Source organism: Ziziphus jujuba, chromosome 5 (assembly GCF_031755915.1).
Source record: "Ziziphus jujuba cultivar Dongzao chromosome 5, ASM3175591v1".
Classification (NCBI taxonomy): Eukaryota; Viridiplantae; Streptophyta; class Magnoliopsida; order Rosales; family Rhamnaceae; genus Ziziphus; species Ziziphus jujuba.
In genome coordinates this window covers 14,266,435-14,281,076 of record NC_083383.1, presented here as the reverse complement: position 1 = coordinate 14,281,076, position 14,642 = coordinate 14,266,435, and the positions used below count along the sequence as shown (strand labels likewise).

Below are 14,642 nucleotides of genomic sequence, written 5' to 3'. Positions count from 1 at the left end.
CACCACGAAGCAGGTCAATTTCTAGTCACTTTGATGAACCAACAACCACCACCTTCTTACGTTTATCCCTGATTATTTAGACAGACTACAAGTTACAGGAACACAGGAAAAAAATTCAACAGATGCAGGTCAGGAAAGCATTCATAATATCGTAAGGGATGACAAAAGTGACAAATTCAGAAAAATCTTCATAATTGCAAAAGAAAAAGAAATATTGAAATGAATTCTCAACGATATAAACCTAAAAGTTTTACACTAAAAAAACTGAAGAATAAGACACAAGCATTTCATCTTTTGCATGAACCATTTCATTAGAATTTGATGGGTTCTTCTTTTACCAGCACGGCACAGAAACAGTAAATTTCTAAATACGCTGTGCGAAAGAAAGTATAACATGTCTAAATAAGCAACAACACAAGTATCATTTCAGTGTGTCCATTTCCACAAAGAATAAACTAAGCATGTAAGAGAATCCCTTTCTACACCATGGTATATCTCAACAAAGCATGAAAGAGATTCTACAGGAAGACAAACATTTACTTTTCCTATTATAAGATTTTACAGATATCCTCGTACTCAACAGCTTTTAGTACTCTGCCATCATAGACACCTTTCTCTATCTGCACCTTAGCACAAAACTTATCAGTATCCACAGCTAATAACCTCGCATTCAATCCACGATATGCCCCATTCACAATCCTAACAAGGCCGCCAATTTGTGGAATCACAGTCTCAAGCTCTTCTTGATCAACTCTCAAAACATGCTTAGTCTCAAGCATTTCAATCTCCCCAACATATTTGTCAATCACTTTCTTCACAACCCCCTTTTGCTTATAATACCCCTTTTGGGCCAAAGCTTTACTCATAACCTTAACAATGATTCCCTCACACAGCCAATAATCCTTCCTATTAATCTTCTCTTTCTTCTTCTCCTCCTCCCTTATCAAATCTTCCAAAGCTGACCTACCACCACCACCTCCATTCTTCGCTGAAGAATTCCCACCACCTTTGCTTTTCTCATTCTTATCATCCTCTGCCTCATCAAAAACCAACTTCGAACTCTCCCCTTTATCCTTTTTCAAAGACGAGGAAGATGACCCAAGTGCAAAACCAATCTTAATACCACTTTCCAATTTCAATTCCTTTGGTTGAGATTGATCAGACCCATATTCCAAAGGCATCAACTGCTCAGCCCTCTCGATCTGTTTCCTAATTTCCCTCTCTTGCTTCTCTTCCTCTACCATATCAGCTCTAGCCCTCTTGTTCTTCAACTTTTCTTTGAAAAGGGTCTCCGAATCTCTATCAATATAGGTAATAAACCAACCCTTCGGGGTCTCCTCGACCTTACACTTTCCGGTGCGACCCAAGTGCTTGACGAACTCTGTAAGCGTAGCCCACTGAGTGGAATTCATATGGACGTGGTGCCGGTCGTTGATGTACTCATTGTAGACGACGGTGGCTGCGACGCGGCTGAAGCGGTGGCTGCGCTTCATGTGTTCGAGGAAACTGTCCTCGAACTCCTCGGAATAGCCGTCGATGATGCGGTTGGGGTTTTGGCCGAAGACTTGCATCTGGCGCTGGTGGGACTCGCTCATGCAGTGGCATTTGAATCCGTTCTCGTCCCGACATTGCTTCTGGCACATCTGGCAGTACCATCGCAGCTTCTGCAGACCTTTGGCTTTGATTCGGTTCGCGATTGCCTTTGGTGTTAGAAAATCGTTCTTCCCCATTTGTAAACAATGAACGACTATTTCGGTCCCCCCAAAATCTTCAATCTGAAATACTAATAAGTGTTTGGGAATTTGAATTGAGAATGCTAAACCCTAGCCCTACTGAAATTCTCCCCCAAAAGAGAGAATGACATAGCAATCGCGATTTTCCAGGAACGATTTCCGCGTAGGATTTATGAAATTACTGAAGTGCCCTCTTTTTATCCTCCTCCTCGGTTGGGTGATTAATTAAACAAATGACGTGACATAAATAATAAACATAAATTAAAGTGAAACTTTTTACTTTTTTAGAAAAAATAAATAAATAAAGTGAAACTTTTAGAATGAGTTAGATAATATTGATATGAGATGTGTTATATTGAATTATATGAAAATGTATTATATTATATTTATATTGTGTTTAATACAGAATTTTATTAAAATAATATTTTATTTAATATATTATATATTATTTTATTTTATTTTTTATTATTTATTATTTTATAAATTATTACTATTAAAAAAGTAAACATTACAAAAATATTATACGTTTCTCTTTCATTTTTCAAATTATCAATAAAGATTGGATAATGAAAGGAAAAAAAAAATCTCTAGTTATATAGGGTGAAAGAAAAAAAGGAAGACATTATGTTGAGACTTAAAACTTTCAAAGTAGTAACAATTGTACAGAACAAATTGCAAAGATGGGAGGGGCAATGTGAAATGCACACCAATTTTCATGGTCCATGTACGTGGGATCTAGTTTCTTCAATAAGTGTATCCAAAAAGATCCTTGAAGGATTCCAGAGCTCAGCTTGAGCACCTTCATCGTCTAGAAACTGCAGCTGGGGAATGAGAAGCTCAACCTGTGTGGAAATACAATTGATCATTACAAACAAAACTACCAGCAGCAAACAACTTAAATGGGAACTCGAATTCGGCACATATTTATACATTTTGCTGTTTTTTTTTTTAATATAATATATATATAAATATAGGAATTATTTCACTTATCTATTCCTCATTTCTATTGCTTAATTAGTTAAGGGGTTTGGTTGAGCTCATGAATTAATTTTGAAGGCTATTTATATTCCAGCCTCCAGGCTTCCACTCTAATTCTCTTGTTGGCTCTGATATCATAAAAACAATATGGATTATAGAGATAAAAGAATGATTCATTGCTCCATCCCACATATTTATATGGCGATGTCACTTAGCATAACAAACAATAATTCGATGAAAAATAATGTAATTGTAACTAAAGGCCCAGTCTTTTCCTGCAAAGCACGGGGATTGTTAGTTGAGTAGACGAATGGTTGAATAAGCCAATTGTATCCCAGTCATCCCCAAGCTATGCAAGGTTAAGGAACGACGTTAAAAGTTTCGTAATCACATTCATTAAACGTTAGTTACCCTAGCTTACCCGAACTACATATGAAATTGCCTTAAGTAATGCCTCCCCCAACATTTGTATAAAAAAATAGACAGGCTATTGAAAAATTGTAAAAATAACATAACTCATTTCAAAACCACTTAATAATTTTAATATCAAATCATTTTTTATTAGCTCTTAATTATATCAAAAATTAAAATTTAAAATTTAAAATAATAAATATAAATTTAATGATAAATTAAAATTTTAATTAGAAAAAATAAATCGTAAATATCCTATGATGATTAATAATTATAATTTTAAATTTTAAATTTTTAATATTATTTAATGATAAAAAAAAATAAAAAATAAAAATCTGCTAGTAAAGAGCTGATTTGACATGGGTGAGTCTATGCCACCACCAGACTTAGGCCATTGCTGTCCATAAAATGTAGGTGCAAAAATGATAACGAATCCTGTATGCTCAATTCCATGCTTTATATTCATCTACAGATCAAACATATAGCTATCCGATTCCCACAAAATTTCACGCTATTCGGTTAATGAAAAGGACAGAAAGCACAGATGCTTTCTTCTTACTTCTCTTTTTCATTATTAGAAACAGAAAACAGAGAAAGTTTGAGATTGCGCTTGGGAAAGTTTTACTTGACACTTTCCCAGGAAACTTTTTATCCATTATTGTTACAAGTTACAACTATGTTAAAGATTCTACTTCCATTTTCAGATAAACCCCCACTTTAGAGCAAGGAAAGTTGACAACAAAAAGAACCACTCTTATTAGTGGGTTGAGATCTGCCTGGATTCTTGAACTTAATTAGTATCCGACCGATTTGCATACTTTTATCATATATTTTCAACCTAACCGATTGAGCTGACACCACTATAAAGGGCCGAGCTCCAGCACTTCGATACGACGATACCATCTAGAGGCAAGGGAAAAAATAAAATAGAATAAAATAAAATGGGCTGATTAACATAAGAAATATAAGTCAAACTGGCAAATAATTTTTTCACAGAACCCACCAAGTGCATAGCAGAGCATGTCTATGTTCTCTGCCATGACTCTGGCTGCTGGGTTTAGACAACATAGAAAAACTCTTTTTCATGCTCAAAATCTAAGAGAAGTCGGCATTATAAATAATTTTGAATCTATAATGTACTAGCAGCTTAAAGACATGCTCTCAAGCAATAAAACTCGCACACTTGTTTCTGTTCTGTAGAAAAACAAACAAATGAATATTATCCAATCACCGTTACCGTATACCATACATACATCATCATGGATCACAATCTGCAGAAACTGTGAACTTGACACATTTAAATCATGTAGCATTTGATAATGTTCCCATTTTATATACCAGAGCTTAAGATAGTTTTCTGTTCAATACCACCACCACATCTCCAGATGTCCGAGTCAATTTGTCGGGGGTCTGTGAAAACACATGACATATCTTCCAATGATGTTTTTTATGGGAAGGGGTCCCCTGTTCATTAATTAGACATGGATAATAAAGATTTATAAATGAGAAAATCAAGAGAGTAGAACCGAGTGGCAAGTTCTTCAATAAAATGTCAAATTAGAATATTAAGTACATAGCTCTGATATATTCCTCTAGATAGTCTTCCCTATGATATATGAACACTTGAAAAGGGGAAATTAAGAGGTTACATAAAGCATGGGTGTATAGAATCAACAGAGAATACTTACCAAAAATGCGAATCGTAGCTTTTATTACGGTTGTCACCCAATACATAAACATGGCCTTTAGGCACATACTGCCAAGAAATTCAAGAAAAGCTAAAATTAGTTAGGAAGCAGCAGACGCAAATAGTAGAAAATATTAATGAGAATGATAAATGATACGAAAAATCAAAGGCACACAATGAAACAAAACTAAAATGATCGGATATCCTGATTATATTCCATCTCAACAATAGGGAGTACACCAGATACTTCATGTTCTACCTCAAGACATGGAAAACAAATTATATATGGTATATTGATCATTTTCCATAGCAGTTCCTACCTACAAATTCGCTCATAGAACGTTCTGCATGCAGAGAAAATAATTGAAAATAGTGTACTCAAATGAAACGACAAAGTGAGAGCTCACAGTTAAAGCTGACACATATGTTGGTGGTCCTGCTATAAAATCTTCATCCTTTGCAATTCCATTGACATAGAGTGATCCATGATTAATCTACAAGGTGTTGGAGAAAAATATGCATTAAAAGAGCCTGACATTTTTTGTAGTCCTATTGGCTTTTGTGAACAGTATTAATGATGAGCAATAGATGAAAAGAAATTTTGAACTTCACAAAATTGTTTAACACAAAGTGCAAGTAGCCATACTTCAACCCAGTCCCCTGCTTTGGCAACAATTCTCTTTATGAACACATTTCTTTCCCCATCTCCAGGCTTCTATAGACAAACAAAAATACTATAAAATTTGTGTAAAAGAATTCCAGACGTGCAATTAAGTTCCATAAAATAGCAACAAACCTGTGTTGGATCCCAGAATGTTACGATATCATTTATTGCAGGACTTCGGATGTAGTATGAGCCCTGACGAAGTTATCATGTGATCATACCGTTAGTCATGATAAGAAGTAGAAATAGCAAAAATGGCAAAATCAAGTAGATTCATTATTTTTAACAATTCTATTATAACCATAGCCTAACGCTATTGGACAAAACAAAAGAATAAGAAGATTGAACTTCAACCTTTAAAGTTCATGGAAAAGAAGTGGCTGAGTTTTTCAGAGCCTTCCTAAGAACACTGAAAATAGCTTTGAGGAAAATTGGTATGAGCCAACGGTGCCCCTCAGATGAATCTACATAGCAGTTTTTATACCAATTTAACAGACTAATAGAAATTCACAAGTTGAATGTGACAAAATTTTGATAAATTAGCAAAGCCAATCTACCCTTTCTTCACATTATGTTTTTGTTTTTGTTTTTGTTTTTTTGTTTTTTGTTTTTTTAACAAAAACTAGTTATTATTCTGCACGTGCAAATACGATTGTCAGTGGAACTTCTTGGGGTTTCCCATCATCAATCCTACTGATTCTCCAATTAATGTTAAGATTTAACCTGCAGTTAGAACCATGCCACATATATTCGTCCCTCAAATCAGTTTGGCAGATGACTGCTTATCATTCAAAAGACTGCATCACTACTTGTATAGTAAATAAAATTTCAGTCTCTTTTTATGAAAATTATTGTAATTTTGAACTTAAAAGAAAAAAGCACAACATATGGATCGGAGGGAAAAAAAAATATTTGACACAAATAAAGCCAGGGATCAATCATGAATAAGCATCACAAGAGAAATCCTAGGAATAGGATTTGGCTATGCCCTGTAAGTGGTATCAACTAACTATTGATTCTTCCTCCTACTCCTCTTAGAGAAACTGTGTCATGGCATTCCCACATTGGTCTAGAAATTCATTCCTTTTTTCATAAGAGGCGGCCCGGAAATAAAAGAAAGTAAAGAAGGTAATCAAGGCATCCAAGAGACACTTCCATGTACTACTTACTCCAGAATATAGAAGATCAAATGAGGAAAAAGCACTCAAAATATTCAAATTATTAGCAAGACGTCTACTTCCTAATGCCAATCAATAATAAAAATTATAGTCCACAAAATGTGAAGCCAAAATCCAAGAATTTTGCTATTGTTTCAATCAGCAAAGATGAGATAAGTAACTGCCAACCCATCAAGCATCCAAGGCCCAAAACTCAATAAAAGTTTCTGAACTTCAGCTGAGTATATATCCAATTGTAACTGTATGCCAGATTTAAATGTTCAATTCCACCAGCAGCTTGGGAAAAGTAGAACCCCTAATTCCCCAGTTATAGTTAAAGGTATATGCCTGCTGTTATAATCTCTTATGGTAAATAGGAGACCAAACGACCTCCTAACTCATTGCATGTTGTTACAGTTTTACAGATACATTAATCATAACAGCGAAAAGTTCCATCCTGCAAACATAATCTCTTCATACCATGTACACTTATAGTTGTACCCTCTTTCTTAAAATACCAGATAGACATGAGGACAATGATAATTTTTTTTGTCTTTGTGGTACAACTCTGATGTTATAGGTATGCTAAATTACATAATTTTCTTCCTAAACGACTTTTGGAATCACAAAGCAGTTGAATTTCTTTTCACTTTGATGAACCGACAACCAGCATCTTTTAATGTTTAGCCTGATTATTCAGACAGACTATAAGTTACTGGAACACTGGAAAATTATTCCCAAATCACAGTTGAATAAATGATTCAACACATAGGAAAGGGTGGGAAAACGGTCAAAATCAGAAATATATTCATAACTGCAAAAAGAAGTAGAAACAATGATATGAATTGTCAATCATACAAACCTACAAGTTTTACACTAACAGAACTGAATGATAAGTCATTAGCATTTCATCCCTTACACTTGGAAAAGTATACCATTTCATTAGATTTCAATGGATTTTTCTTTCCACAGTACAAGTTGTGGCTACCTCATAAAGTGCTGACAAAAACAGAGTCTAAAGCGGAGAAACAATGCCATCATGCGCTAGTAAAAGTAAGTATGACACATCTAAAAAAGCAACCATTTCCACAGTTAAGAATCCCTTTCTACACCAACCATCTCCTGAATGGAAATCAGGCTTACTTAGCAATGATAAATTTCAACAAATGAACATAGCATAAAATTAACCAGCAAAGCAGTAATAAATTCCACAGGAACACACTACCAGTCTTCCAAGCTTAAAACACAACCAACAAAAAACTTGCATTTACTTCCTGTATCATAAGCTATATAACTTGGATAGCTAACCCCATTACAGCTTTCCAGGAAACTAATCTACAAGGTTTAGTCAGATACATAAAAATAACAAATATATTCGACAAACTTATAAAGAAATAGGAAAATAAAATTCAACCAAAATCGAAGCCAGATTACGATCAAAGGCCAAAAACCTGTAAACTAATAAAGGAAAAAGAACTGCAAAGCTATTGAACCAGAAGATTAAAGTATTCAGAAAAACATTCTTTACCTTTTCGACAATGATTCTATCTCCAACACGAAGAGTTGGGTACATAGAAGAAGAGGGTATGAAGCGAATCTCCGAAAGCATAGTCCACAAAAGAAACATCACCAAGAGTCTCAGAAACCCATCAAAACCCGGCCACCGAAAAAACCCCCAACTCTGGCAAGGCATCCACTGAAGCGAGGTGTATGTAATCAGCAACTGGGACAATGCGGAAGGTCTTAAGAAGCTCATTTCGGAGATCGAAGGGCAACAAACCCAGAATTCGATAAGAATACAACGCGATCGAACAAAAGCAAGAAGAAGACGAGCAGAGAAAGAAAGCTTGGAATGCGAGGAGGGTTTTTATGGGGGGTTCTAAGTTGAGAGTTCCTGAAAGCGATGGTTTTGGGTTTAAGCAGAGAGGAAAAGAGGAAATGGGTCAGAAGCAGGAAAGGTTGGAAAGGGTTGAGATCGCCATGGGAGACTCTTCTGAGAGCTCCGGAATGGGAAAGAGAAAGAGAGAAATGGTGGAAATGGGAGTGTTTATAGTGGGACGGAACAGAGAATTTTCTTGCTTGTTAAGTTTCCAAATAGTCATGGCCAATGACTTTCTTGGAAGTTGCCGCGTTGACTGCCTCAGTCTTCGTTTGTACCAGTAACGATCACCACCGTTGTCCCTTACCGTCTATCCGAATCTTTTTAACTTATGTCTTCTATTATTATTATTATTTTTACACTAATGGTATGTTTTTATTATGTTCCAAAAAAATAAAAATAATATATAAAAGAAGTTTTCTTTTTTTCTGTTTTTTTTTCGATGTATATTTCTAATTCTTTATATATGTTTGAGTTTTGCGAAGATAATTGATATCGACCACCATATCAAATTATTTGTAATTTGGGATAAATGTGTCTGTTCCTTTTTTTTAATATGAGAGTTGTTTAATGTCGAGTAATATAAGACTTCTTGTAGTATGTTGTGTTATGTTAGAGCCTATACTTATAAAATGGGACAAATGCATTTTCATAACAAATATATACATTCCAGCAAAAAAAAACACAAATATATACATGTGAATATATACATATATATTTCGTTCACTTTATTGAACATGATATCAGTATTGATATGGCACAATACTAAATTAGGATAAAAAAACAAATATATAAATTTTTTTATTTTTTTTCTAATCTAATTAGCCAACCACAAAGTAAGCTAATATAGATCAATTATATATACATATAAATAAGTATTGTTATATGTTACCACTAGTGATGATTACTAGATTACGTTATAAATTTTAATTGAGATTTTTAATTTTATTATTTTTTATATTAAAATTTTAAAATTAATTTTTTTAATAATAATCATTTAAATTGCTATATAGCATGCCAATTTCACTGGTAATCATTTACCAATGGAGATAAATAATATATTTATATTTATATATATTTATTTAAGATGTTTATTATAAGTTAGGAGAAATCCAATCATAGAAACATATATATGCATATATAATATATTTATAAATGGTTTTGTTATAGAGAGGATTAGGTTCTTTTCAAAAAATGAAAACTTAATGCTAAGCATTATTTAATGAGAATTAGTTTTGTGTCAAAGTAGATATATATATATATATATTTTTTTTTTTCACAAAACATGCCTACATAGTAGATATGTTCACTCCGGGTCAAAATTAACCTTCTTAAAATGATAATTAGTTTTAGATTCTTTCCATAAAATGAGAATCTAATCCTTTCTATAGTAAAATTATATGTATATATGTATGTATATATATATATATATATACACATACAAGTTTGAAGTTGGCTTGCAAAAAATATGAGCCAATCGTAAACAAATATAAAGTTCGAATAACATACAAGCTGATCTTAAATAGCTCAAATTTATATATATATATATATATATATATATATGCTTCTAGCCCAGGCTCAACCCGCATCAAAATATTGTCCTCTTTGGCCCAGTCCATCAGGCCTCAAGGTTTTATACCCAAAACACGTCTTGAAGGGAAAGGTAGCATCACACTTATAAGGCATCACACCTCATCCTTTCCAACCGATGTGGGATATTGGGATATTACACACCCATCCTTCCCCCTCCTGGGGCCCAGAGTCCGTCCTGGCACACCGATCCGGGTTAGGCTCTGATACCATTTCTAGCCCAGGCTCAACCCGCATCAAGATATTGTCCTCTTTGGGGGATATCTAGTTCAAATTGGGTTGGGAAATTCTTTTCAGAATGTTCTCCACTCCAAATTGGAACAGATGTGCTGTTGATGATCATGTAGCCGCTGGGGCGAGACATGCTGTAATGAGAATGATTAGAAAAAAGATATTTTGAAATAATGCAAAGAGTTGGAAAAGATGCAAAGATATATTCAAAAGATGCAAAGATATATGAATATATTTTGCAAAATAAAGTTTGAATGATTTGAAATGTATAAAAACATGAGTGATTGAAAAATGGAAGATAAAAAGGAGGACGATAGATTTGGATTTGATTGAGCTGTTTTGAAATAGATTGATCTTGAAGAGTCTGGACATTATTTGATTGAAGTAAGAAATCAAATTTGATTTTTTCACCTAAAGGGTGACTAATTATTCCATCATTGGTTGTAATGAATGGGTATAATAGAGAAAGGAAAGGGATTCCGAGGATGACTTGATCTGTCATATTTTTAATAAGAACAAAAGAGGTTGTATAACTGATTTGATTATGACAAATTTGGACTTGATTAATTTCATATTGTAAATCCATTTTACTACCATTGACAGAATTTAATTTTTCTTTTGTTTTAGTATAATATTGATTAGGGATAAGACTTTCATGAATGCAATTTAAATCTGCACCTGAATCTAAAAGTGCAATTGTTGTTAATTGAAAATCTTTTATGAGTAAGGTGATTTTAATATGCCATTTTCTAAGTTTGATTTTTTGAATTGAAGCTATGCAATTATGATGGGAAGATCCTTCTTCCTGTTCATCAGGTTGACTAGGATGGGGGTTATCCTGAATGAATTCCAATCGATGTTTGATTAAATGATTTTCCATTTGTAATTCTTTAATTTCAGACTTGATTGTTTTAATTTCTGTTTGTAAGTCTTGAACAGTTATAGGTTTATTTTTGGATTTATTAAATGTTTGCAAGGCTTCTGTTAGACATATTTTTTGAGTACTTTTATGATGTTGATTTGTTTCTTTGTGATTATCAGTGATTATCTTTTTATATTTTTTCATGTATTCTATTCTTTCGTCAGGATTTTCTAATTTACTAAGTAATTCTAAAATGATATCTTCATCTTCGGTAGAAGTAGTTAAGACACTAAGTGATTGATTACAACAGGTATCTAGACAACAAGCATCTAAACATCCTAAAGTAATTTTAGGGTTATCTGTGTCACGAGTTGATTCAGTGTGAATACTTGATTCATCAGAACTTGATTCAGTGTAAATATTGTTTTCACTATGTTCATTATCTGTGTTGTGTATACCTAAAACATTGATTAAGTTTTGTTTTTGATCTTCTGGTATTTCTAATTGTTTGATTGTTTGCTTAGCTTTGCAGTTATTAGCAAAATGACCAAATTTATGACATTTAAAACATTTAATTTTAGTATTATCTTTTGAATCTTTTTTATTTTAGTTGTTTTATAGAATTTATCAGGATTAGGTTTATTGAACTTATGAGATTTATAATAAGGTTTAGAATTTGAATATTTATTATGTCTAAGAGTGTTCTTATATGATTTGTTTTTGAACAGTGAGAAACAGTTGATTGGGCACAGTTGATTGAACAGTGAGGAACAGTTGATTGAACAGTGATCTACTTTCGGCTCTTTTTACTGTTCATGAATAGTGATTGAACAGTAAAGTCTCGTGATCTGCTTTTGTGGGTGGAATTTTGAAAGTAACTTTGTACTGTCAAAGATTCCTTCTGTTGATTATGACCTCAGGCTTCCAGCATGTTGTTGATGTTGTGATCTTCTTCGTCATCATACTGGTAAGTGTTATCTTCGTCTGGATCGATTTCTATATCTTCGTCTGATTCTTGATTGTTATTGATGATTCTTTCAACATCTATATTGATGATTTTTTGTTTTTGGAACATTTTATGATAAATAGCAGCAAGGTCTGGATACATTGTTTTGTAATGAAAAGATGTAAATACATCATTCCATACATAACGGAATCCTTGATGTAAATATAATTTTGTATATTGATTTTCTTTTGCTAAAAAATATTTTTGATTAATGTGTTGGAGATTAAAATTGTCTCCATACACTGCAGCTCTCCAATGGCGTAGCTGTTGAGTGATTGGTCGGGAACATCTTCGCACCTGTTCGTCTTGGCGGAAATGATTAGTAGCATATTTTGATTTTTCAAAAGTGATTAGGTGGCGTGCTGGTTCCCATCCTTGGATCCATTCTGGGGGAGTGGATGTGATGTGAACAGCAATATATCCTTGTTGTTTTAGTGGTGCTGAATGGTGAGGTAAAAAGAGGCAGGTGATGGCCATTTTGATTAGTTCAGTACAGTTTTGGGCTTGATCTGTGTGGGTGAATATAATGGTACCAACTAATCCCCAGTCAAAGAGGGTAGCCCAAGTGATTGTTTTATTTTGAAAGATGAAATTATGAAAGGTTGGGGCATATAGGCAAACACGGTAAATACAATAACTGATTTGGTGAGGACAGCCAACATGATTGAGGGGTATATTTTCAGGGTCACATGTGGTACATTTGATATTGGAAGGATGCAAAGCAGCTTCCGAATAGACATACATACCATGGGGATAGGTATTGGGTGATTGGATAAATGAGCGTAACATTTTTTGAAGAAAATTGAATTCATCATAAAATTGTTTTCTTTTGATTTGCCAAATGCGGAAAATAATATCACTGGGTAAGCCAGCTTGATGTAACCATTGATTAGGATAGAAAAATATTCGGACAGGATTCCAAGGTAAGGTGGAATTTTTGATTAAAGGATAAGGATTGTCAATGAGCTGAAAAGGTTGATTGGAATGGCTGGTTGAAGCTTGATTGGGATTAAAAGGTTGTTTTTTGGTCCAATAATCTAGATCTTGTTGAAGGTGATTAATGTGGAGTTGGTGGATGGCATTATTATGAAGTAGAGTTTGGATTTGGTGTTCAAGGCATTGATTTTTGTGTTTGAGTCCATGAACTCGGAATTCTAAAGGATGTTCTATATTGAGGATATCAAGTGGATCTTGGATTTGAATAAGTTGATTAGTGGGATGTTGTGGGTTGACAAAACCAGTGATTGGGCGAGGATGATTATGTTGCATTTTCTGGGCTGATTGGGAACTAGAAGCTTGATTATAGATGATTTTTTGGACAGATCGTAGAGTTTTGGAGAACTCTAGATCCATTCGGACCCAAGGGTGAATAAAGGCTTGTGGACCTATTTCTCGATGGGTGATTTCAAGGGCTTGATGGAGACTGTAATAGCCGCGGTATTGGGTATTGATTTGGCCTGCTATCTCATGGGCTATTTGGGACCATGTTTTATAAAGGCCAGGGTTTGGGCCTGTGAATAAGATATAATGGGAATAGTATTTACTATCAGGTTTTTGTTTGATTGATTGGAGATAAAAACAAAGGTTATCAAGGGTTTGAATAAAATCTATTTGTTCTTCGGGTGATTCAAAATGGGTTTTATTCCAAACGGAATTGATTAAGGCTCTGATACCAACAGGGGAAAGGAAGTAGAGTATTAACAAGAAGAACAAGAATAATAAGAACAGAGTAGAATAAGTATAAGCGGAAGGAAATGAAAATGACAAAAGTTAAAGGCGGCAAAGCCAGCCAAGAACAATGAAATATAAAATATAAATATAAAATAATTAAATGAAAATAAATATGAAAATATTGAAGGCGGTCTAACCAGCCAAGCAATATATGAAAAATAAATAATGTAAATGAGAAATAAATAATGAATGATAAATATGAATGCTTACTTGATTACGAAGAACCAAAGTGTTACAAGCACTCAACACTCAACACTCAGAATAAATAAATTGATTACAGAGTTTTTTGGGATAGAAGAAGATTGAGAGAAGAGGAGAAATATGCCAGAAACTCTCTAAACTCACTCTTAGCTTCAGTCGGAAAAAACTCCAAAAGGGAAAAACTTGAAAGGAAAAATGAAAAACTTGAAAAACTTGGGAAAATAAAACTTGTTTTTGGAAGAGGAATGGGGCTCCTTTAAATAGGCAAAGGAGGACTCGATTCCTGTTCATGAACAGTTGATTGAACAGTGAGGAACAGTTGATTGAACAGTGATTTGCTTTCGGCTCCTTTTACTGTTCATGAATAGTGATTGAACAGTAGTCTCGTGATCTGCTTTTGTGGGTGGAATTTTGAAAGTAACTTTGTACTGTCAAAGATTCCTTCTGTTGATTATGTTTTAGTCAGATCCTAAATCATATGGATCTTGACTTTCTTGGTAGTCGGCCCATCT

The 14,642-nt window shown here is 33.9% G+C and overlaps 2 protein-coding genes across 5 annotated transcripts; both read right to left on the bottom strand.

Moving 5' to 3' along the window:
- Positions 1-403: 403 nt before the first annotated feature.
- Positions 404-1,918, bottom strand: LOC107421021 (KIN17-like protein). The gene has a single exon (XM_016030139.4). It carries the CDS (start codon positions 1,728-1,730, stop codon positions 549-551), a length of 1,182 nt encoding a protein of 393 aa, XP_015885625.1. The 5' UTR covers positions 1,731-1,918; the 3' UTR covers positions 404-548.
- A 1,723-nt stretch (positions 1,919-3,641) lies between these two features.
- LOC107421032 (chloroplast processing peptidase) lies at positions 3,642-8,700 on the bottom strand. 4 transcript variants are annotated; one of them, XM_060817437.1, is made up of 6 exons: positions 8,159-8,696; positions 5,606-5,668; positions 5,456-5,524; positions 5,217-5,303; positions 4,811-4,878; positions 3,642-4,025 (listed from the first exon to the last, which is right to left on the bottom strand). In XM_060817437.1, coding segments are annotated over exons 1-6 (516 nt in total). In that variant the 5' UTR covers positions 8,387-8,696; the 3' UTR covers positions 3,642-4,024. The 4 variants fall into 4 exon arrangements, with proteins under 4 accessions (XP_060673420.1, XP_015885644.1, XP_015885643.1 ...); XM_016030158.4 differs by lacking the exon at positions 3,642-4,025 and adding an exon at positions 4,219-4,586 and having other exon boundaries at positions 5,456-5,521; positions 8,159-8,698; XM_016030157.4 differs by lacking the exon at positions 3,642-4,025 and adding an exon at positions 4,219-4,586 and having other exon boundaries at positions 8,159-8,690.
- Positions 8,701-14,642: the final 5,942 nt, after the last annotated feature.